The sequence below is a fragment of the Ursus maritimus genome, unplaced genomic scaffold (assembly GCF_017311325.1).
Source record: "Ursus maritimus isolate PB19 unplaced genomic scaffold, ASM1731132v1 scaffold_3, whole genome shotgun sequence".
In the NCBI taxonomy this organism is placed as follows: domain Eukaryota; kingdom Metazoa; phylum Chordata; class Mammalia; order Carnivora; family Ursidae; genus Ursus; species Ursus maritimus.
Window position 1 is genome coordinate 93,638,843 of NW_024425563.1, and position 21,281 is coordinate 93,660,123.

The window sequence follows — 21,281 nt, forward strand, 5'->3', positions numbered from 1 at the left end:
CATTAAGCCTAATAACACTGAGGGGGTGAAACTGGCCTTTGCAAAGCAAAGGTATCAGATTTCTGGTTTTCATCAGCTCCGGTGTTCAGAGGGAAGGAAGATCTTCGACCTCCTAATACTGTTCCCTTATGAAACAGGTGAAAACGAAAGGCGAGCTTCTCGAATATGGGGTTGTTTGTAAAACGGAGGGATAAGGACCTGTTAGCTTTAAACTACCATTCCTGAGTGAGTTTTGCATATGCTATGTACACATATAAATATTTTAAGCTTCCAAAATGTCTGGATTAAAGCAGTTATTTTGCAAATCTTCCATCAGGCAGACAGTTGGTGACTAAAACAGAAATAAGAAGATAAAACAACAGCAGTGAAGCAAAAAAAAATATTCCAAAGGGATTGAGAATGTTCACAAGCTACTTAGCAACATGAATTCAGGGGAGGGCATTCTAATGTTACAACTGAAGACCTCTTCAGGGCTAGTTAAGTGTTGGTCTTCTCACTGATGGAACTGAAAACCGTGGGGAGGTGGGGGGAGAGGAAAAAGGAAAGATGAGAGCTGGCAAAAATTAACAAACATCTTCTTGATACTGATTCCTTTTATTCCGTACTTTGTTTTTAGACAGTGAATTTTCAAATAGATTCTTATAAATCTATAGTAAAATTTTCATTTCCGATTAAATAAAAAAACCCACAATAGTCGCGGTCAAATTAGAATTATACCAAAATTACCATAGGCCGGCACGTACAATCCCCCCTGTGGCTGGACACCTGGCTCGCAGCCCCGGAGGGCACACGGTGACGACGTAAGGCCGAGTCTGGAGAAAGCGGAGTCTTTTTGATCATCTTTACTCCGTTTTTACTTCATGCTCAGTGTTCCCACTGACCTTGAACAGAGGAATCTGCTGACCGTCCTCAAGCTTTAAGAAGACTTCCTGAAGGCGCCACCTGAGAGAAACCAAAAGAACTGTCTCTCTACTCACGTTCACCAAGGCTAAAGACATGGTCAGGGGGGAAAAAAAGGAAGACAGGAAAAAAAAAAAAAAAAGCAGTTGTTTTTTGAATAATGTCTTAAAAGTTTTAACCACTACTGTATATTGGGGCTCTGTTGACATCACGTTTTACCATTGTATTACGGGTTCCCATCGTTTAACCAGCATCACCGTCAAGGCAAGTTGAACAAAGAGTGAATGACAGGTGAATGGAAGGGGCACCAGGAAAGAGACGAAGCAGCTTATTCCCCATTTCCTAATTCACAGCAACCTTCAATTCTTGGCTGGACCTCAGCCAGCTCCTTCATTAAGCCCAGGCTCGGGGGTCAGTGAGCCCAGGGGGAACCAGGTGGGGGCTGCCTGAGGGCTGCCTGCTCCTTTTGTCCTGGAGAATTAAAACACATCTTGGCTAAACAGCAAGCATCTCTGAGAGAGGCTTCCCGAGGGGGAAGCGAGTGAATGTAGCTATTGGCAACCAGACAAGAAAAGCCAATTAATGGGGTGGAGATCTTATATAAAGAATGTGATGAATAATTCTGGAACAGGAACCCATGACTGTATTCATCTGTAACGACCGAGGCAGTGGTGTCAGAAGCTGTAACACAGCATCAACTACCGTAGATCTAGACCACGGTAACTGTAAAGTCCTTCACGGTCAGCAATACGAGGAGAGGACAATTCAGTAGATTGTACTGGATAAAATGTCTGTACGGACCTAAGAGCCAACACACTGGCGTGGTGTCCAGGCTGTGAAACTTTTCAAGCTTCGAAAAACAAACCCCTCTTACTGCACTCATTTCACTACAGATGAAAATGGGAATCGGGATTGTTTCCATCAGAAAGTTCTCCCGCTGCCCCATTCCCACCCACCTTCCCACAATACCTCTGAAAGGGGGCGTCTCTGGATGAGCTGACATGGAGATGGCCCTCTGCCTTGGGTCCAGAGACAGGAATCTTCAACTGGGGGGTTAAAAATGTGAGACACGATTGCAATCACTGTGGTCCTCTAACGAGATGAAAGCTTGATGTTTTCGGAGTGAACCCTAAGAAGTCCAATGATCATTCATAGAACTGGTGGTTTTCTAACTGAGCCTCACTGCAGAATTGACCTGATTTTCCTTCTGGCTCCATCCAAATGTCCTGCCCCTCTTTGGACGGTTTGGTGAGGTCAACGGCAGTCCTCCTAGTTGGCAAAGGGACCTTATGTGCAAACTCAATGCTCTGAGTACTGACACTGATATTCAAAAAGCCACCATTACAAAAGAACGAACTGCAGGAACGTGCGACAACACGAGATCAAAGACAAGCCAAGTGAGAGACCTTACCCGAAACTATATAATGCATGATTTCATGGTCCAGAACAGGATAAACCATGTTGGAAAAAAGTACCAGAAAACGGACAGTCTCTAGAGGGGCTGAGGCATGTGAGAGGACCAGGTAGGAAGAGCATGCGGGACTCCGAGGCGACGTGAACAGCCAACATCGGACGGGGGCTTGAGCTGGACAGGTGTATGCATGTGTTAAAACTCATCAGATAAGAGAGTCAGATTTGTACCTTTCCCTGAATGCAAGTTTTACCTCAAAAAAAAAAAAAAAAAAAAGGAAAGAACCATAAACAAATATTAAACTCTGGTTAATGATATGTTGCTTATGTGTTTAAAGCAAGTGCATGGATGCTGGAAAATAATGTGCTCGCGGACGGAGATATGACTACACGAACAGATACGGGGTAAAGCAAGTCGAGTACAACATTATAGTTGACCCTTGAACACGATTTCAAAATCTGCACCTAACTTTTGACTTCCCCAAAACTTAACTACTGATGCCCACTGCTGACGGGAAGCCTGACTGATGGCAGAAAGTCGATGAACACATACTTCGTGCGTTACATGTATGCGACGCTGGATTCTAACGAGAAAGTAAGCTAGAGAATAAAATGGTAAGAGAACCATAAGGAAGAGCAAACGCTGTCCTGTAATGGAAAAAACTCCGTGTGTTCAGTGGGCCCACGCAGTTCAAAGCAGTGTCATTCAAGGGTCAACTCTCATCGTAGAATCCAGGGAGCAGTTACACGGATGCCACAGTGTAAATTCTTTTATCTTTTCTGTAAGTCTGTAACTTTCATAATAAAAGAGGGGGAAAATCCACAGTTTAAAAGGAGGAGCTATGACCAGCAAACGTTTTGGTTCGTTCTTTGACTTCTCCTGAGCTGAGAGATGGCATATCTCCCCCGCCCCACACTGCCACCAAGAGAAAGAACTGCCTGGTGTAGACACACAACCTTTGTGTTTTTTCTCCCTCTTTCAGTGACTGAAACCCACTCTACAGAAGACATGGGTTTTGGAATGGTGGCTGCACACCACACGTGAATAAGCAGTCACCTAGTCACGCTAAGACAGCGCATCAGGGTCCCCCTTTAGCAACAGAGCCACAGCTTTTCTCGGGATGACAAAATTAAGCAACAGGGGCGCCTGGGGAGCTCAGTCGTTAAGCGTCTGCCTTCAGCTCAGGTCATGATCGCAGGGTCCTGGGACCGAGTCCTGCATCGGGCTCCCTGCTCAGCAGGGAGCCTGCTTCTCCCTCTGCTCTCTGCTGCTCCCCCTGCTTATGCTCTCTCTCTGTCTCTCTGTCAAATAAATAAATAAAATCTTTAAAAAACAAAAAAAGGAAAAGAGAAGAAAAAGGTCTTAAAAAATAAAAATAAAATAAAATAAAATAAAATAAAATGAAGCAACAGAGCCCTGCATCTCTGCACTGAGCAGCTAAAAGAAAACAAAAGAAGCAGGACTATGAAGACCAGCGAACGTCAGGGTCAACGTCTGCACTTGAGAGAGCCAAGTCAGCGGGTGCAGAGGCGCCCTGCACACCGGTCTCTTCACCGGCCAGGCCTTGCCGAAGAGCACAGCTGAACATCTGCTAAACCAAAATGCTGGGAGTTACTATTCCGCACATACATTTGGGGAAAAAAATCCTTTGGTGTGACGACTACGTCACGAGCCACTGACCCTTCTTACGTCTGGACAAAATCAATGCACCACGAATGGGGGCCGTGGGACGAAGCGGCACGTGCTGCATACGGGCTTCCTTAGAACAGCTGCTTCGGAGGGAAGCAAGCAAAGAATGCCGAGAAGATGTCACGCACGCTCCGCACACGGAGGAGCGAGAGCCGCTGTGACAGGTGGCTCTGGGGCGGCCGACCTGGAACCCGTCACGGTGGAGCCACGGCGTCGGACACGCAGCCGACCCGAACCCAGCACCACGGCCAGCACCGCCGCGGCTCCGCGAGGGCCCTGGGCTGCACGAAGCCCGGCAGGAAGTCCTCTCGGCACCTCTCGGGCGGTGCCAGATCCCGGGCCCAGGCGAAAGCCGGACCCGACCAGAGGAGCTGCCCCAGCGCGACCACCACAGTGCCCAGCGCTCACGAGGGCACCAGACCACAGAACCGACGCTGCACCCCTGCCCTCGGCAAAGGCGCCCGCAGCCCCCTAAGCGTCAGAGCCGGGCCCCGCGCTCTGTGCTGGAGACACCGTGAGCGGCCGGACCCCATCCGTGGCCTTCCACGTTCTTGTGCTTGCGGGGACCCGGCCAATGCGGACACACGCAGGAGCCATACCACGTGGTGTGAAAGACCTGACGCCATGTGGCACCCAATGGGCACCCGCGATCTGTCTGCCCCTTCCCTTTTCTCCTCCTGGGCTCCTCCTCTCACTTAGTGGTACTGCCACCTTTCCACTCATCCACGTCAGACGCTAAAGCATGACATCTGACCCACCCCCCTCCTGACAGAACCAAGCCACAGCTCTGGTTCGGGCTCTCACCACTGCACACCTGCATGGCCACACTGCCTTCCTAAAGGCAGTCCCCTGTGCCGGGTCCTTGGGTATTGTCAATCAGCACGAATTTACCTTCTTTTAAAGCTAGACCAACTATTTTTATCAAAATCTTGAGCATGAATGGCTTTTGGAAGAAAAAAATCCTAATGAAACTATTCCCATTAAAAAATTAACAAAAACAACAATAACAAAAAATTTTTAAATAACTCACATCAGAGTATCTCACTCTTATCCTTAAAGTCCTTCATGGCTTCTGCTGGCCCCGGAATCAGGTGTGCACACGTCACACGATGACATCACAGCCCTGTAGCCCAGCCCATCCGACCTGCCCGCGCCTCCCCTGGCAGCCTGAACCCCCCCCCCACCCGAGTTCACACCGGCAGGGAGCACAGCCACAGGGAGCACAGCCACAGGGAGCACGGCCACGGGCCTTCACGTTTCTGCTGCTCCTTAGCCTGGCGCGCCTCTGCACAACGACAGCCCAGCTCGCTAACTGCTCCCTCCTGGGCCACGACCACAGCGTCTGCTTCATCCCGTCTGACTTGGAAGTTTTAAACTACAGTCCCCGAAGGCCTTCTGCATGTCTGTATGCCCCACACAGCTTAGAATCATTCTTCTAACTTGACGTGTACTCAAAACCTATTTGTTAAACAGAAGAGTAAGTGCATTTCCTACTCAGGCGAGTTTATCAGCTGAACCAGAAAAGACAAGACATAACTGAGAGAACGGACCGGCATTCCACGGAAGCAATGCAAGTCAAAGAGAATCGAAACTACAGTTTCCAGAGTCGCTCACACTTGAACGAGCCTTGACTGGCTGCAGAGGTCCTTCAAGTTCAAAGCTGAAACTGTGGCACATACCATGGTCGCTTCCCTACAACCCGCAGTTCAAGACGGGGACCCAAGCCAGAACACGCCTTCCCTGCCACGCTGATTCCTCAGAAAGGAGGACGAATAGATGAGAGTAAAGTCATCCATATCGCTTTATGGAAGGTGCTCGGTGATACCTAGCTGCGGCTTTCCTTAGTGAATTTTCTCATCCTGAATCCTTATTCCAGCTTCTCTAAGACTCTCCCCAATGACGGCAGCCCTCTCCCTGGCTTCAACAGGCACCCAGACTGCAGTCTGCAAGGGGAGCACGTTACCTGGGCGTTGACGATGTCCACGAAGTTGGCCCTGTCGATGAGGTGGAGACAGTGGACGTTGAGAGGAGCGCCCAGAGCTTCCAGGGCCTCGGGGTGGCTGTGCAGCTGCTCCAATGCCAGCTGATAATAGGACGTCTTGGTAAAAGCTTCTAAAGGGGAAAGACAGTTCTTACGTTTATTTTTCTTTTTGAAACTAGGTCAGGTAGACTCTCTGTAGAAAGTTAGAGGATACGATTCATGTATAGCATGGGAACAGAAACAAATGTGAAATTTCTGGATGGAAAAACAGGTAGGGAGCATTTACTCTAAGCTCCCCATTTTAGAGAAAGTCAGTCAGTATCTGCGGGATTGTGGCAGATAAACTTAAGCAAGGGACTTGATCTTTCTGTGCCTCCATTTCTCCTTCTCTCATCTCCTGCCTCATGCATTGCCTCGTTTCTTCATCTAAGGGGTTGGCTTGGATATTCTCTAGCTTTCCTTTCAGTCCTAAAGTGCTAGGACTCCATGACTTGCTCGAAGTGACACAGCTCGTCTGCGGCAGAGCTGGGACCAAAATCGAGGACTCCGGACTTCTAAACACTGCTCCCTCCACTAAGATGAAGGTCCTGATAAAGCAGCACAAAATCAGACAGACCACAACTTCAACAACAACAAAGCCCTTGGGCCAAGAAACAGAGACTGAAAATGCTCATTTTTCAAGGTTTATAGATTTAGGGCAACACTTCCTGTAGGTAAAGCTTTTAAACTTCTCTCAGTCTCAGGTACACTTTCTGGCCCAAAGGCTACTAGTAACTCCAGGAAGCATCTCCCTGAAGTTGTAAGGTAGACGGGTTGCCCTCGGGAGAGAGCAAAGATAGAGAGAGCAAAGGTAGGCTTCCCAAGGAGGGCTTTCAGTCTGGCAACAAGAAAGAGCGTCCCTCCTCTAGGCCCAATCCCAGGAATGGAAGGGAAAGACAGCCTAAGCCTGGAGGTACCGGGGAGAATGCTCCCCCTGGGCTGCTTCCCAAGAGTGGGTGAGCAGGGGACTGCAGGTGTGACCAGGTGCCAGCCAAGACAGGAAAAGGAGAAGCAGAAGCTGGGTCCGGAGTTCCACGGTCAGACACTGTTCTCAGTATTTCACGTATCTTACAATTCTCAGGATCTCACAGGTTGTAAGATGCATTGTACGACAACCTCATGCCCCGGCACTGATATTATCCCTCATCACACAGGTGACTGAGGTGAGGAGGGCCCCCCACAAGGCCGCACAGCAGCACCGAGCTTCAGCTGTGTCTACCGGACGACCCCAGCCTCGTAAAAGGGGGAAAGGCCGGCAGTCCTCTGACCCGTAAAATGCATCCATCCCTGCTGTGTCCTGTCCCCATCCCTGAGGCAGAGGGGAGAGGAGCCTGAGGTATTCCGGGCTGAATTGTCCCTGGCAGCACTCATCGCAGGCCACCTCAAGACTCAGAGCCTTGCGGGCCAACTCTGAGGGAAGGTGGAGAAGGACGTACGCAGAGGACACCGAGCTCTCTCTGCCTGTCTGCTGGCAGGCAGTGAAAACGGCACAGAGGCAGGGTGAGAAGCCAAGCTGGGCAGGCACAAAGGATCTTCCAAGAAAGTCAGTCTAGAAAAAAACTGCTGATGCTTTGCAACCAGTAGCACTGAAATGACCTTCTGCGTCTTGGCTGCCCACAGGAACTGTGGCCTGTCTTTACAAATTCAAATTTGGGTGCAGTGGGGCTGGAAGCGGCTTCTGTCAGCATTTTGCATCCTGGACTCGGCTTTTATTTTCTGCTCTCAGCGGAGTCCCTTGCTCGGGGTCCCCTCCTCGGCTAAATCAATAGCAGAGACCGGCAGGGCAAACAGGCTGACGACACTGGAGAAACAGCCAGCTTTCCCCACCTGTGAGCCATCTGGTGTTCCCCTTCCCTCTCTTCCCGTAATCTCAGAAATCTTAAGGGGTCTCGGGAGTGTGCACTGGAGTGATAGCCCATCTTGCTTTCGACAAAACTTCTGATGCAAACGAAACCTGGTCCTTTTATATGCACGTGTAGGGACCGTAGGATGCGCAGGAAACTAGAGCCAATGGGAATGGGCTCCTGGCTTCTAAAAATAGCCCTCTCCTTCTCTCGCTAATGTGCTGAAAGCATCTCAAGTACCTCCTCTGATGGAGAAGCAGGGCTGAGAGAGTGAGGAGAAAGCCGGCCGGGGCAGCCGGGTTCGCTGGATACTTACTCTGTATAAGGTAATATGTAACGGCGCAGCTCCCGCCTGCCACCACGCTCGCAGAAAAGACCAGTTTCCCCAGAGACCATGGCATTTTGCTTCCTGGAGACTTGAAAACAAAAGACAGGAAGTTATTGTTAAATTCAGGGTTAGGCCAAGGGCCTTTGCCTGCCTGGGCCCCACAGAGAAAGGAAAGCTGACGAGGAAGACGGCAAGGAGGCGAGGCCACCTTCCCTGTTTGCTTCCTTTCAGAAAGCCAGGGCTGCTTCTGGAGCCAAAGCGAAAGGGCCCTCCCGAGAGTGGCCCACATCCAGGACCCAGGCCGTGGGGGCGACGGCTGAGCACAGAGCGAGCATTCAGCCCTGCTGTGTTTCGGGGCAGAACCCAGCCTGCGTGCCAAGTCCTGCGCAGCCAGGACGCACAACCACTTTGTCTCACGCTGGCTGGTAAACAGGAAGCTTCTCGTTTTGTAGCAATGGTTGGTCTGAGGAGCCTACGAATGGGTCGGCGTGGTCACTGGTTGCTTTCTTTCATATTTTGAAAAATGTCCCACCCCCTGGATGAGGAAAATGTGGTCATGACTTTCAGGATGAACGAGCAGATGGAGAGGAGCCAGCTCAGCCAATTCGGCACACCACACCCACCCTGGCCTGGACTCCTGTCTCCTGGAGGCCTGGGTGGGGCTTGGAGCAGCCCCTGGGCCTAAGGCACCCATCAGCCTCCTTCCTTCCCAGCGGCCATTTCACCACGGCTCACACCGGGCCTGGGCCATTCTGTGAAGCTGTAAGATTCCCGGCCCTAAAACAGAGTAGAACACTGGGTTAGATCCGGGTCACCATTCAAATGCCCACAGGACCACACAAGTCACATAAATGAGAGCAGACACTGAAAAGTGAGGCGCGCATAGCCCAGCCAAGGGACAGCTTCTACCCGGCTCCAGCCGACAATGGTTATGTGGGCCAAATCTGGATGGATCTCCCAGTATTTCAAGAGGTCTTTCACGGGAAACTGTTCTAATTCTAAATGTTGACAACTAAAAAAAAAAAAAAAAAAAAAAAAAAAAAAACCCAACAAAATGCCTGTGAGTCAGATTCTTTCTGGAAGCTTCCAGTTTGCTTTGACCACACACGCTGCATTAGGGCAGCCTCACGCTGTGAGATTTAGGTAAATTCCTCTGTCTCTGTTGATATTTCTCCAAAAAGAAATGAGATTTTGGACAGAGATGGAAATCCCAGCTTATATAAAAGGAAAGATGAAAAGTGTTTATGTCCCCATTTGAAGATTTAACCTTAGATGTTACGTGCTTCTTTAGGACAAAGCTTTTGATGTGACGTAAAGGGGTCCAAGGCATTGCCGTGCAAGAGAACTGAGCATAATGCTAGTTCCTCCACCGGCTGGACCTGTGAGTCAAGGTATCCATATTTTCACCATCTCCTCCTTTACCTTCTAGAATACAGAGCGTAATAACAACAGTCTGCTTATCACTTCTGAAACGTGCAGGTACGTGAATCCATAAGAAGGCCTGTTGGAGAAAGTTCCTCATGTGGATATTCTTTCAGGGAACTGAGAACCAAACACACCCTCAGACTGGGCCAAAGTTGACCAGTTCTACACTACAATAACATTAAACCGAGATTTATGTATGGAAAGGATTTTCATCAACATATCAAATTAGGGAGGATAAAGATGTAGATCACCCTCGTATTAATTTACTTATATCCAGTTTTATTCAACTAAGAGAAGGCCACCGAAACCCCAGACACATGTCGTAGGGCTGCCGTGACAGTTTTGGCCAGTGCTGGGTAGCGTGTAAGAATATTTATCAAAGATGAGTGTCAGTCAATTATAGCAATGTGATCTGGGAAAAGCCATTTAGTCTCATAATGAAAATGGTCAGAGCATCTCCAAAAAATGCGTGAATCAGATCTTGCTTCATGTGAAGGACAGTTGAGGAGGGTGGGGCAGGGAGCGTGAATCGCGCAGAATTCCCCACAAGGCTGTAGTTTCTTAAGCTGGCAGGAGGCGTGGGGGGAAGTGTCCTGAAACAATGCAGAGAATAGCCACCCATCTCTCACGTGAAGTTACAGTCACAAGTGGACACCAGAGACCAGGAAAAACACACAACTGTTGGGGGAGCAACTCGCATCTACCGCCTAACTTGAGAACAGTCTGGTGGGTTCTAATGGGGAACACAGCCCCAGAATATTCATTACCTTGGCCACTCCACAGCACAGCTTTCTTGAAAATCATCAAAGGAAAGGTGCTCTGCAATTAGATGAGGATCTTACATTAAAGTCACTTTCCACACCCAATTCTCTCTGATTTCCAGTTTTAGCCAAGATTTATTACCAAGCCAAGCCTTGCAACATGAACGAGTTAGGTTTCAGTTTCAAAACAAGCCTTGCCTATAAAGGGCCCTGGTTTCGCCCCTTTCTCTTCTGCCATGTTAAGAAGCGACAACAAAGCCTGCTGGTTTCCTGCGTGTGTGCTACTATCTCTTGCAGCAATCAGAAAACTGGTGGGGGAGGGGCAGGACCTGCGACAGGCGTTTGACCACAGCGCGGGTAAGCCCGGGCCCAGGCAGCCGCCCACCAGAATGAGACGTTATCCACAGAAGCTGTGCACCATGAATGACAGACAGTTTCTCAGGGTTAAAAGGAAACAACAGTGCATTAAGTGCACACACAGACTTCAATAATGGTAACAGGTAACAAATCTCTCTCGCTATCAGGTGCGTGGCACCTGTATTCTAAGCACTATACATACAATACTTCATTTAATTCTCCCAATCACCACATGAAGTAGGAACTACTGTTATCATCCCCATTTTACAGATCAGGAAACTGAGGCACAGAGAGGTGAAGGAGAACTGGGATTCAGACCCAGGCAGCCTGGCCCAGGATCTGTGCTCTTAACCACCATGATACACTGACTTGAAGATGCCTGCTGATTTCGGAAATACTGAAACGTAAAAAAATAAATATGTCTCTGAATATATTCATAATGTTCAGTGCACGAAGGGCTTCTCATATATGCCTTTCCCGCTATCTTTCGTGGTAAGAACATGGCACGTACTTGTACTTTCACTCTTTCTTTTGTTTAGCAAATGGCTGCTGAGGGCCTGCTCTGGTCGGACAAGCAGCAGTGAGGGGACTCTGGACGAGTCACAAAAGGGCCTCAAATACAACTGTGCGGGTCAGGACAGCACAGTCCTCGCAGGCTGCCATTTCCAGGTGAAACATCCTAGACTCCTATTGATTAAGACAGTTTTCCAACAGTTGGAAGTTTGAGAAAGTGACTTGAGGAAGGGAGGGTGCCTTTTTACTAATTTGCACAGAGGTGCGGAGAGGCGAGCCACAGCCTGGTCAGTCAACCAGAGATGTGCACCAGGAGAGGAAGGGACATCCGGGAAGCGTCGACTCTGCCTGGAGGGAATCAGCAAAGCTTGCACAGAGAAAATCGACTCAGCAGAGAAAGCAGGGAGACAGGCTTCAGATCAGTAGAAATGGAGAGCAAAGGCCCAGCAGCGAAAAAGAGAGAGAGAGAGAGAAAGCTACAGAAGTACAGGGGAGTGGGAGCGGCTTGAGCCACAGGACGTTAGGTGGGGAAACAGAGGCAGTTCCTGCTAAGAGAGGCCATCACCCTGAGCTGCTGGGCTCTAGTCCGCAGACGAGGGGCTGCAGACAGGGGAGCAGCGACGCAGCAGGACCGGTCAGAAGACCTATGACAGAGAGTGAAGCCCAGAGCTCACACTGAGGGAGGAAGAGTGTATCAAAAGGGCGGTTTCTTAAAATATTTATTTACTAATTGGTACATGAGGTCATCCTCAAAAGGACGACAGGGCTAACAAGGATGCATATTTTAGAAGAAGAGAAAAAAACTGAATGAGAAAACGAAGCCAAATAGAAAATAATTTTAAGAAAAGAAATGCAGCTGCGGTACAGTTAGTACACAAAATCACACCCTCTGCCGACCACACAAAGCCTGAGCAAGCTCTCTCCCACACGCGCTCAGCAATGGGGCCTCTGAAGTGGCTCGTATTGCACACGACATCCCCAGAACTTTTTTTGAGAAGTTCACAACGTCCAAAGAACTACTTTTTTTTTTTTTATAACATCCCACAATAAAAGCCACAATCACGGTCCAAGAAAAAATAGAACGAAGTGGCCAAAACAGCGAGGCCTGAGTGGGGAGCTCTGATGGGCTGCCTTGCCTCAAAGGAGAACCGAGACGGTCACGACTGACCTGGTGTGTGTGTGTGAAAGTGAGGTGAGGGGTTTGGGAGTGGGGGTGGGGGGGACCGGGGACTCAGGCCCTGCGCCTTTTCACTCAGCTTCAGTTTACTTGCCTCATCAGCTGTCTTGAAGAAAGTGTTCAGCAGCCCCCAACCTCACACACAAAAAATGCAAAAAGGCGTAGGAGAGAACTAGAGATAGACGTTAGGCTACCTCCAACGATTGTTCATTTTAGAACTGAGCTTTTGAGAACGGAAAATTTTTTAATTTGATGTGAAACTCTGCAAGAAACTCAACTTCAGTTCCTCACACACAGTCACTTAAGGGAAGATGTTTTGCTTTACAGTTAACTAAGGGGCAAGGGTTGTGACACATTTTGAAAATTAAGCTGGTTGGCCACAAGAGGGGAGGACAAAGTACAGGCAAGCTCTCTTCAGAAAGCAGTCCTAGTAGGTCTGCTCTGACACACAAAGGGTGACTTGGGCCCCCAAAGCCCAATGGCTTACAAACTTTCTAGAACGCCTTTCTAGAATCAAAGGGCAATCTGGGAAACAGATGCTGTCAGAGCTGCTCAAGCCAGCACAGGGCTGGAGGGCCCTCCTGTCTGCCACCCTTTGAGCCTCCAACCAGATGAACGTGTGCAGGAAGTATCGTTAGGGGGATAAACAGAAGCAGCCAGGGGTTCAAGCCACAGGCAGGATCTGACCAGGGAAGCATGGAAGCGGTCTCGCGGTACGATCTCAAGCTGGGCTGCGCATCAGAATCATCTGAAGAGCTTTAAAAAAATCCCGAAAAACAAAAACAGATGTCTAGGCCACTCCCCAGATCAATTAAAACAGAATCCATGGGGGTGGGATCCAGGCCCGGGTGTTTTTTAAGCTCTTTAGGTGATCCTAAGATGCGGCCAAGCTCAGGAGCCAGTGGTCCGCAAGAACAAAGCACAGAAAGTCAGCCATGGCCTGAGGTGCAAAGGCTGGTCAGGTGACCCCACAGGGAATCCTGGCAAGTTAGAGACTAGAAACAGCTCTTCTCTCCATGCCACACACACCACCTACCCCCATCGCACCTTGAGAGATTTAGAGCCTGTGGCAATAAACGGAATGGACTGCTCTTCCCAAGGATTCTGGCACTGGGCAAGACGCAGACTACCCTAGGGGCCAGGTCGGACGGTGGGAACCCCAGGCCGAGATCCGCCAGTCCGTGAGATAAAATCCCTGAGTTTCATAAAAGTTGAGCTCAGGAGGCCCTCACAGTAAGACAATCATCCCAAAACCCAACTGAGGAAGAAGGACCAATCTAGAGATAAAAATCCTTGATTTTTAACGGGCACTTTTCTCATATTTTGCATTTCTGAAAATCAGCTATGTCTTACAAACTGAATCTCTACAGCACGGTGATTCTTTCCTCTCCACCACCATCCCCAAATTGTTAAAACCATGACCACCTTAATATGTGGGCCTCACAGGCAGCAGAAGTGGAGAAAGGCCAGAGCCTATCCATGAACCCAGAGCCACGTGACCTTCCCAGCAAGACTACTGACATCCCACGGTTCTCTGCAGAAGTGGAGAAAGGCCAGAGCCTATCCATGAACCCAGAGCCACGTGACCTTCCCAGCCAGACTACTGACATCCCACGGTTCTCTGCAGAAGTGGAGAAAGGCCAGAGCCTATCCATGAACCCAGAGCCACGTGACCTTCCCAGCAAGACTACTGACATCCCACGGTTCTCTCTAACTCTGGGCTTCGCTGGGGGAGACCCATCCCAGGGATAATCTACCCACTCACTTAACTTTCCTCTGCATGACATGTGGCCGGCCTGGCTTGTTCCACCCACACCTGAGTGACTACTACGGGCCAGGCACAATGCAGGATATGTTATATGCACTACTTCCACCCACATCTGAGTGACTACTACGGGCCAGGCACAATGCAGGATATGTTATATGCACTACTTCCACCCACATCTGAGTGACTACTACGGGCCAGGCACAATGCAGGATATGTTATATGCACCTCTAATACAGTATCTATGAAGGGTAGATATTTTTGCCTGTTTTGAGCTAGGAAGAAAGCCTCAAGAAAGGTTCTGAAACAGCTCATCTGTCCACAGCAGAGCTATTACATGCATCCGTCTGATCCCAGAGGCCACGTTTTTTTTTTTCCACTAAGTAACAAAACCCATGTTACAGGCCACAGGTTTCAGAACAGTCAGCTTCCCATACAGGTGGTATGTGCTGTCCAAAAGCCACCCCACAAGTTCACATGTGCCACCTGCAGGAAGCAAGCAAATCATCACTAACCTGGGAAACAGTTTAATCAATATATCCCCAAGCTATAATTTTAGGGCTCAAGACAAAACAAAGACATATAAAATCTATTTAGACACTATAGGAAGAGGAGGAGAGATCTTCCCTGCTTGTTGAGTGACACAGTCCACTGCTACTACCCGCTGAGGATTACATATCCTTCCAGCCTTTATAAAATCAAACCATGAGGGGTAGGGGAAGAGAAGGGACAGAACAAATGCCTAAGAAAAGAGAGATGAAATAATTACATCAATAGGAATTTAAATTGGAATGAAAGGATAACAAATAAAATTAAAAAGACAAAAATACAGAAAAAAAATAAGATTTTAAGAAAAAAGTATGAATAGCAAAATTACGAAATAAAAGAAGGTAAACTTAAAAAAAAAACAGAATGTGTTATATTTGATACAGGAGACTAATATCACGGGGCCCCTGGGTGGCACAGCGGTTAAGCATCTGCCTTCCGCTCAGGGCGTGATCCCGGCGTTCTGGGATCGAGCCCCACATCGGGCTCCCCCGCTGGGAGCCTGCTTCTTCCTCTCCCACTCCCCTGCTGTGTTCTCTCTCTCGCTGGCTCTCTCTCTGTCAAATAAATAAATAAAATCTTTAAAAAAAATAAAATAAAAATAAAAATAAAACATCTGTAAAGAAACACAAAAGAAATGACAGAAGGTAGAGCCTGCTTTGAACAGTAACCATTTGCTGGAGTCTGGGAGAAATTTCTACCAACCACAGTCTAAATGTAGAACAAGAAACACACCCACGGTCTCTAAAGGGGGAAGAGCCAGAGCTGCCAGGAAATATATGGGAAGAGGGTTCAGCTCCTCACCTCTCTCCACTTCTACTCCAAAGTTTCTGGGTTGGCAGCAATCGGCAAATAAGCTGGTCAGCCCCACACCGGGTGAGTCCGGAACAGCCGCTCTCCCTTTCCTCATCCAGAAACTCTTCTTCTATACCCATTTGGAGACTCTTATCCTAATAAACACAACCCTGCAATAATTACAGGCAAGACTGGCAGCAGCAACAATTGACTCCAAGAAGTAAAATAATGTGGAGAAAAACGATGTGGACGTTTCATTGTTTATAGGAATAACTTACTGCCTATGAGAACCACGAGCGACGGGAATAAGGAAACATTATGCTGAGAAAGAAATGGAAGAGATTCAGATAAGGAGAGATTTCAAGGAAACTTGAAAATGCAATAGCAGAACCGACATTAAAGCCCAGGAGAAAAAGCGCAGAATTAACACGGCAGAAAAGCTGAATTCATAATGAGGAAGTTACAGTCGAGACTTGACAGAGTTGAGAAAAGACAAAAATGCAGATCGTGCCCCAGTTCCATTCACCAACACTTACTGGCAAAAATTTTATATTACAAGAAAGAGAAACGAATAGAAATCAGTTTCCCAAGAAGGTACATCTATAAAGAACAATGAATTCCCAAAGAAATGCAATATAACAATGACTTCTGAGAAACAAAGACTGTGCTCCAAGAAATCCACGAACAGCCCAAATGTGTGAACACAGGAGGAAGGCATCGGAGTGTGCAGATTATAAATTATTATATTATACAACCTACACAGCGTTCCTGAAACACTATTTGAAGATACATTACACTTTATCAAAAATACACCCAAATTCCTTAGAAATAATGGTATCTATTTGGACTGACAGCATGCATGGAGGCCAATTAAATTAGTTAGATCTAAATAATTATTATTTATACAGTTACCAAATGCATGGAAACATCTAGTGCTTTTTAAAAAGAATACATAAAATATTTTAATTTATAATATGGCCTAAAATTCCAGAAAATGAAACATAAAGTGTGTGTAAAACCAAGCAGAGGGACTCATTCATCATAACTGAGGTAAAAATACTGTTTTTTGTCTTGATGTTGACAGAGAAATTAATAGAAGTAAAAGCATGAAACAAATTCACTAAGGGAAGTAAACGCAAACAGGCCTTTGCCATAGGAACTAGGTCGTATCGACTAACAATTAATGTGAAGGGTTTAGACTCTCATATTGTGGTAGGCAGGCTCCAAAGACGGCCCTCAGGAAACCACACCTTCTCTCCTTCACGGACCTGTCACCTGACTCGGGGCTGGCCCTAAGAACCCCTTCAACCCACAGAATGAGGCGGAATCCACGTGGTGGCAGTTCCATGCCTCAGCTTTAAAGAGGCCTGGCAGCTTCCAGTTCCGCACTCTCGGGAGCCCTAAGCTGCCATATAAGAAGTATGGTTACCCTGCTGGAGGGACTTCATAAAAAGACCATGTGAAGTGACTACTCGGTGAAGGAGAGGTCTGAGACTGGATGGAGAGAGACAGACAGACAGATACAGATGCCCCACTGTCCCAACATCCCATCTGAGCCTGGCTGTCCCTACCAACACGGCAGCCACGTGCATGAGCAATCACAGACATCCTAGCCCAGGTGAGCCACCAAATGACCACAGCGCCAGCGGAATACCCAGGGAGCAGAAGGACCACCCGTGAATCACGACAGGTAATAAACGGTTCCAGTTTGAAGCCACCACGTTTGAGATGCTTCGTTATGCAGCAAGAGAAAACCAAAACATCCTTTAAAAGCCTTCCTGAAAGGATTTTAAAAACTCTGTAAAATATGTTATTTTTAAGAACAACAATTTGAAAAAGCAATGAAAGGCTTAAAAATAGAAGACTTGGCATATTCAAACAAAAACACAGTAGAAATATTCAAAGAGTAGAATTCAAGGCAAAAAGCCTTTAACTGAGTCGAAGACAGACAAAAATGTAACAGCTATGATCAGTCGTAGCAAATGACACAACACGAAAATATAGAAAGCTAAAAACTACTAAAAATAAAAGAAAAAAATTAGTATGGTATGAAACCACAATGTCATTTGCCATCTTTCGCAAATCCAATGAACAAAAAAAGCAATCAAGAACCAATAATCTACATGTTTTTTTTACCTTACAAGGTCCAGTGTGTGTGCGCATGCGTGCGCGCACACATGTGCACACATATCTGTGAATACATATTTGAACATACTGAGATTTTTCAGTGTCTAGCAGGTGGCATTCATTTCATAAGGCTTCACGAGACTGACATAAATGCTTTCCTGTTTCCACTTCCAGTCCTGTGACCACCTCCTGGAGAACAAATCCGTACAACTCTTGAGAGGACAAAGCAAGTACAGACCAGCAATTACGTATCTTAAACCAATTCATATGAACCACGGTGGAAATTCACCTTACACTATTGCAACTGGCTATTATCCTTAATTTTGAATATTAAGATGGTAAAATTTGAATTGGGTTTCAAATAAGAATATGGAAGAACTTAAAATCAGCAAATGCCATTTTCAATAAGAACAAAACAAATTGGGGGCGCCTGGGTGGCTCAGCTGATTAAGCGTCTGCCTTCAGCTTACATCACGATCCTCGGGTCCTGGGATCCAGTCCTGCACTGGGGTCCCTGCTCGGCAGGGAGTCTGCTTCTCCCTCTTCCTCTGCTCATCCCCCCCCCCTGCTCATTCTCTCTCTCAAATAAGTAAATAAAATCTTTTTTAAAAAACGAATAAAACAAATTGAAAATGTTAAGTTGTTGTCCAGTCATTCAATCAACATATATTTGCCCACTGCACTCAAAATACCAGGCAGCAGGCTATGCGCTGAAAATACAGCAGAGAACAACACAGACAGGTGGTCTGTGGACCTTACATCGTAGTGGGAGGAGATAAACAATAATGAGATCATTTTACTTAGTGATAAATACACTGGAAAAAATAGAGCGTCAAGAGAAAGAGAAAACAAGCCACAGACTGGGAGAAAATATCAGTAAAAGACATATTTGATAAAGGACTATTACCCAAAGTACAGAAAGAACCACTAGAAATCAACAATAGGAAAATAAACCTAATTAAAAGCCGGGGGGAAAATGTGAACAAAGATCTCTCCGAAGATGACATACAGATGGCATATGAGCATATGCAAAGATACTCAATGTCACCTGTCATCGGGGAACTCCAAATTCAAACAGGGAGATACCATTATGCACCTACACTCACTACCAACTACAACTACAAACCCCAAAACACTACCACCACCCAGTGTTGGGTGTGGGGCAACCACTAACGTGAGAATGCAATCTGATACAACCGCTTTGAAAAAACAGTTTGGCAGCGGCTTACAAAACTACCTGCCTACCGACCCGAACTAACAAACAAACGTGTGTGACAGGTGCGAAAATCAGTAAAGGGAAACCTCCCTAAAACGACTCAGGAGGTTGGGCAGGCGGAGCTCTTCCTCCCTATCACTCATCCTCAAATGCAAACTCAGCAGGAAGGGCGGGACTGGGCAGGTGGAGACTACCTTACCATCCCAGCAGGAAGGAGAAAGGGTTCTCTCACCCCAGCAGCACCCGCCCCCGCCCCCGCCCCCAACAGCCCAGCCAATGAGAGGCGATCACTACTCAGCCAAAGACGAGCCGCTGTACTTCCAGCTCCCAGTCCGTTTACTGAATGTACTCCTTGTTTCGAACAGCCTTCCCAAGCTCCCATTTTCCATTTCTTTCTATGAAAGAGTGTACCTCTCCTTTGTTCTCCGGGCTTCCCTGTGGTTTTGACATAGCTTACCCGGATGCAGATTGCAATTCTTTGCTATTCCCCCGAAAAACCATCTTTCGCTGGTAAAAATAACTGGCAGTTTTCTTTTTAAGATTAACCCATGCTAGAATATAAAAGAAAGAGCAATTTTAGCTGCGGCGTGAGGGACGGCCTCTCTGCCAGGGCAACATTTGAGGTGAGACCGAAGGAGGAACGTGAAGACCAGAGGAGGGGCCAGTAAAGCCGGCGACGCCCTGAGACAGCCTGTGTCTGTTCCCAAAGTGTGCTAGTGAGGGCCGACAGGTGGGCGGGGTCTTCACCATGTAGATCTTTCTAGGGTATCCCAGAGAGTGGCTTTTATTCCAAGTGTAATGAGGTGCTGCTAGAGACTTCAAGTAGGGGACGCTATCCTCTGGCTTGCCTTTCTTTTCTTTTCTTTTTTTTTAAGGTTTCTCTAAAAGGGGCAGGAATGGAAGCGTGAAACCCAGTGGTAATCCACACTGAACATGCTGGCAGCCTGGACGAGCTGGTAGCAGCAAAGAGGCGAAGAAGCGAAAAGACACACGTGAAGCAGAACAGGATTTGCCGATGAACTGGGTATTGGAGGGGCAGTGAAGGACAAGGCAGAGTGATTTCACAGACTTTATCATTATGATCCTTACACCTCCTTACAAATATTTTGAGCATTCAAAATGACCATGCAGTTAGACTTTAGGAATGTTAAGAGTTGTCGCAGACAGCTTTAAATAGTAGACCATGACATCTAAATCTGATCACTCATGATGTCTCATCTGTTTGAAAAAAATACGCTTCAAGGCCATTCTCTTGCAGATTTGAAAACATAACAAGAAAATAGTATTTTCTGGCATCAAAAACTTTTTATAAGGGACTCTGATTCATAACCATTTTGCAGGTGAATATGGTAAAGCAAACCCTGTTAAACATTTACTTCAGCATTTCTATTAAAAGCCTCCATTTTAGAAAAAGAAAGTATACAGGAAAATAGAATAATTTGGTATCGGTCATTAGAAATGGAATCTGGGAGGGCTGTGGTTGAATGTCCTTCCCTGAAACTCTCCCATCATTTACAGACTCAACTCTCTGTTTTCCTTTTACCTCTCTGGCCAGTCCTCAAGTTCCTTATTGAAATCTCTCTGTTCTATATCGTCTCTCATTCTGTGTTATGGGCTGAATTGTGCGCTCTGTCCCCAATCATATGTTGAAGCCCTAATGCCCAGTACCTCAGAATATAACCATATTTGAAGATAAGGTCTTTAAAGAGATAATTACGTTACAGTGAGGGTCTTTATGGTAGGCTCTAACCTGATCGTGACTCCCTTATACAAGGAAATTTGGAAAGACACATGCAGACAAACAGAGGAAAGACCATGCAAAGACAAACGGAGAAGATGTCCCATCTGCAAGCAGAGAAGAGGGCTCAAAAGAAAGCAAACCTGATGATACTTTGAGCTTGGATATCTGCCTCCAGAACTGTGAGGGAATATATATATATTCTTCTGCTCAAGCCACCTGGTCCGTTGCATTTTGTTAGGACAGCCCTAGTAAACTAATACACTCCATATACCCTCTTCTGCCCTCACTCCGTGCCCACTCTAATCTTCACCTAAGATCATACTCAAAGGTTTGAATTTGGATCAAATAAGATGATTCCCAAATCTCTACATCTAGGTCAGGCATCCCTTCTGTGTTTTAAACTAAATCTCTATTAAATACTTACACACGTGGCCAAGTAAGCTCCCTCCCCCACCTCTCTCTACTTTATGCCTCCCCTTCCTGCATTCCCTACTGTGGTGATGGAACCAACCCAAGCGCCTAAGTAAGCTACCTGGAAATCAGCTTTATAAAAACAAAACAAAAAAAAGCTACCATGTATTTATTAAACATGTAAGAGCTTTACACACATCTTCTTAAAGCAACTAGAACTTTTATGTACTGCTGGTGGAATGTAAGTTAGTAAAA

General features: G+C 47.0%; 1 protein-coding gene and 1 long non-coding RNA gene across 6 annotated transcripts in view; both read right to left on the reverse strand.

Moving 5' to 3' along the window:
- Positions 1–578: 578 nt before the first annotated feature.
- LOC103674581 (cytochrome c oxidase assembly factor 1 homolog) overlaps positions 579–21,281 on the reverse strand; it is an 84,310-nt gene continuing 63,607 nt past the window's right edge. For 2 of the 5 annotated variants that reach the window (XM_008703495.2, XM_040644432.1), the window contains 4 exons: positions 8,181–8,280; positions 5,964–6,112; positions 1,870–1,946; positions 579–942 (listed from right to left, as the gene is read on the reverse strand). In XM_008703495.2, the coding sequence (XP_008701717.1) occupies positions 843–942; positions 1,870–1,946; positions 5,964–6,112; positions 8,181–8,265 (411 nt within the window). In that variant the 5' untranslated portion in view covers positions 8,266–8,280 and the 3' untranslated portion in view covers positions 579–842. Of the gene's footprint in view, positions 943–1,869; positions 1,947–5,963; positions 6,113–8,180; positions 8,654–10,384; positions 10,437–21,281 lie in introns of those variants that run through there. The other 3 variants (XM_008703496.2, XM_008703493.2, XM_040644431.1) reach the window with 3 other exon arrangements.
- Positions 12,740–15,205, reverse strand: LOC121105869. The gene is made up of 2 exons (XR_005838647.1): positions 14,100–15,205; positions 12,740–14,012 (listed from the first exon to the last, which is right to left on the reverse strand). It is a non-coding gene; the product is annotated as an uncharacterized LOC121105869 (long non-coding RNA).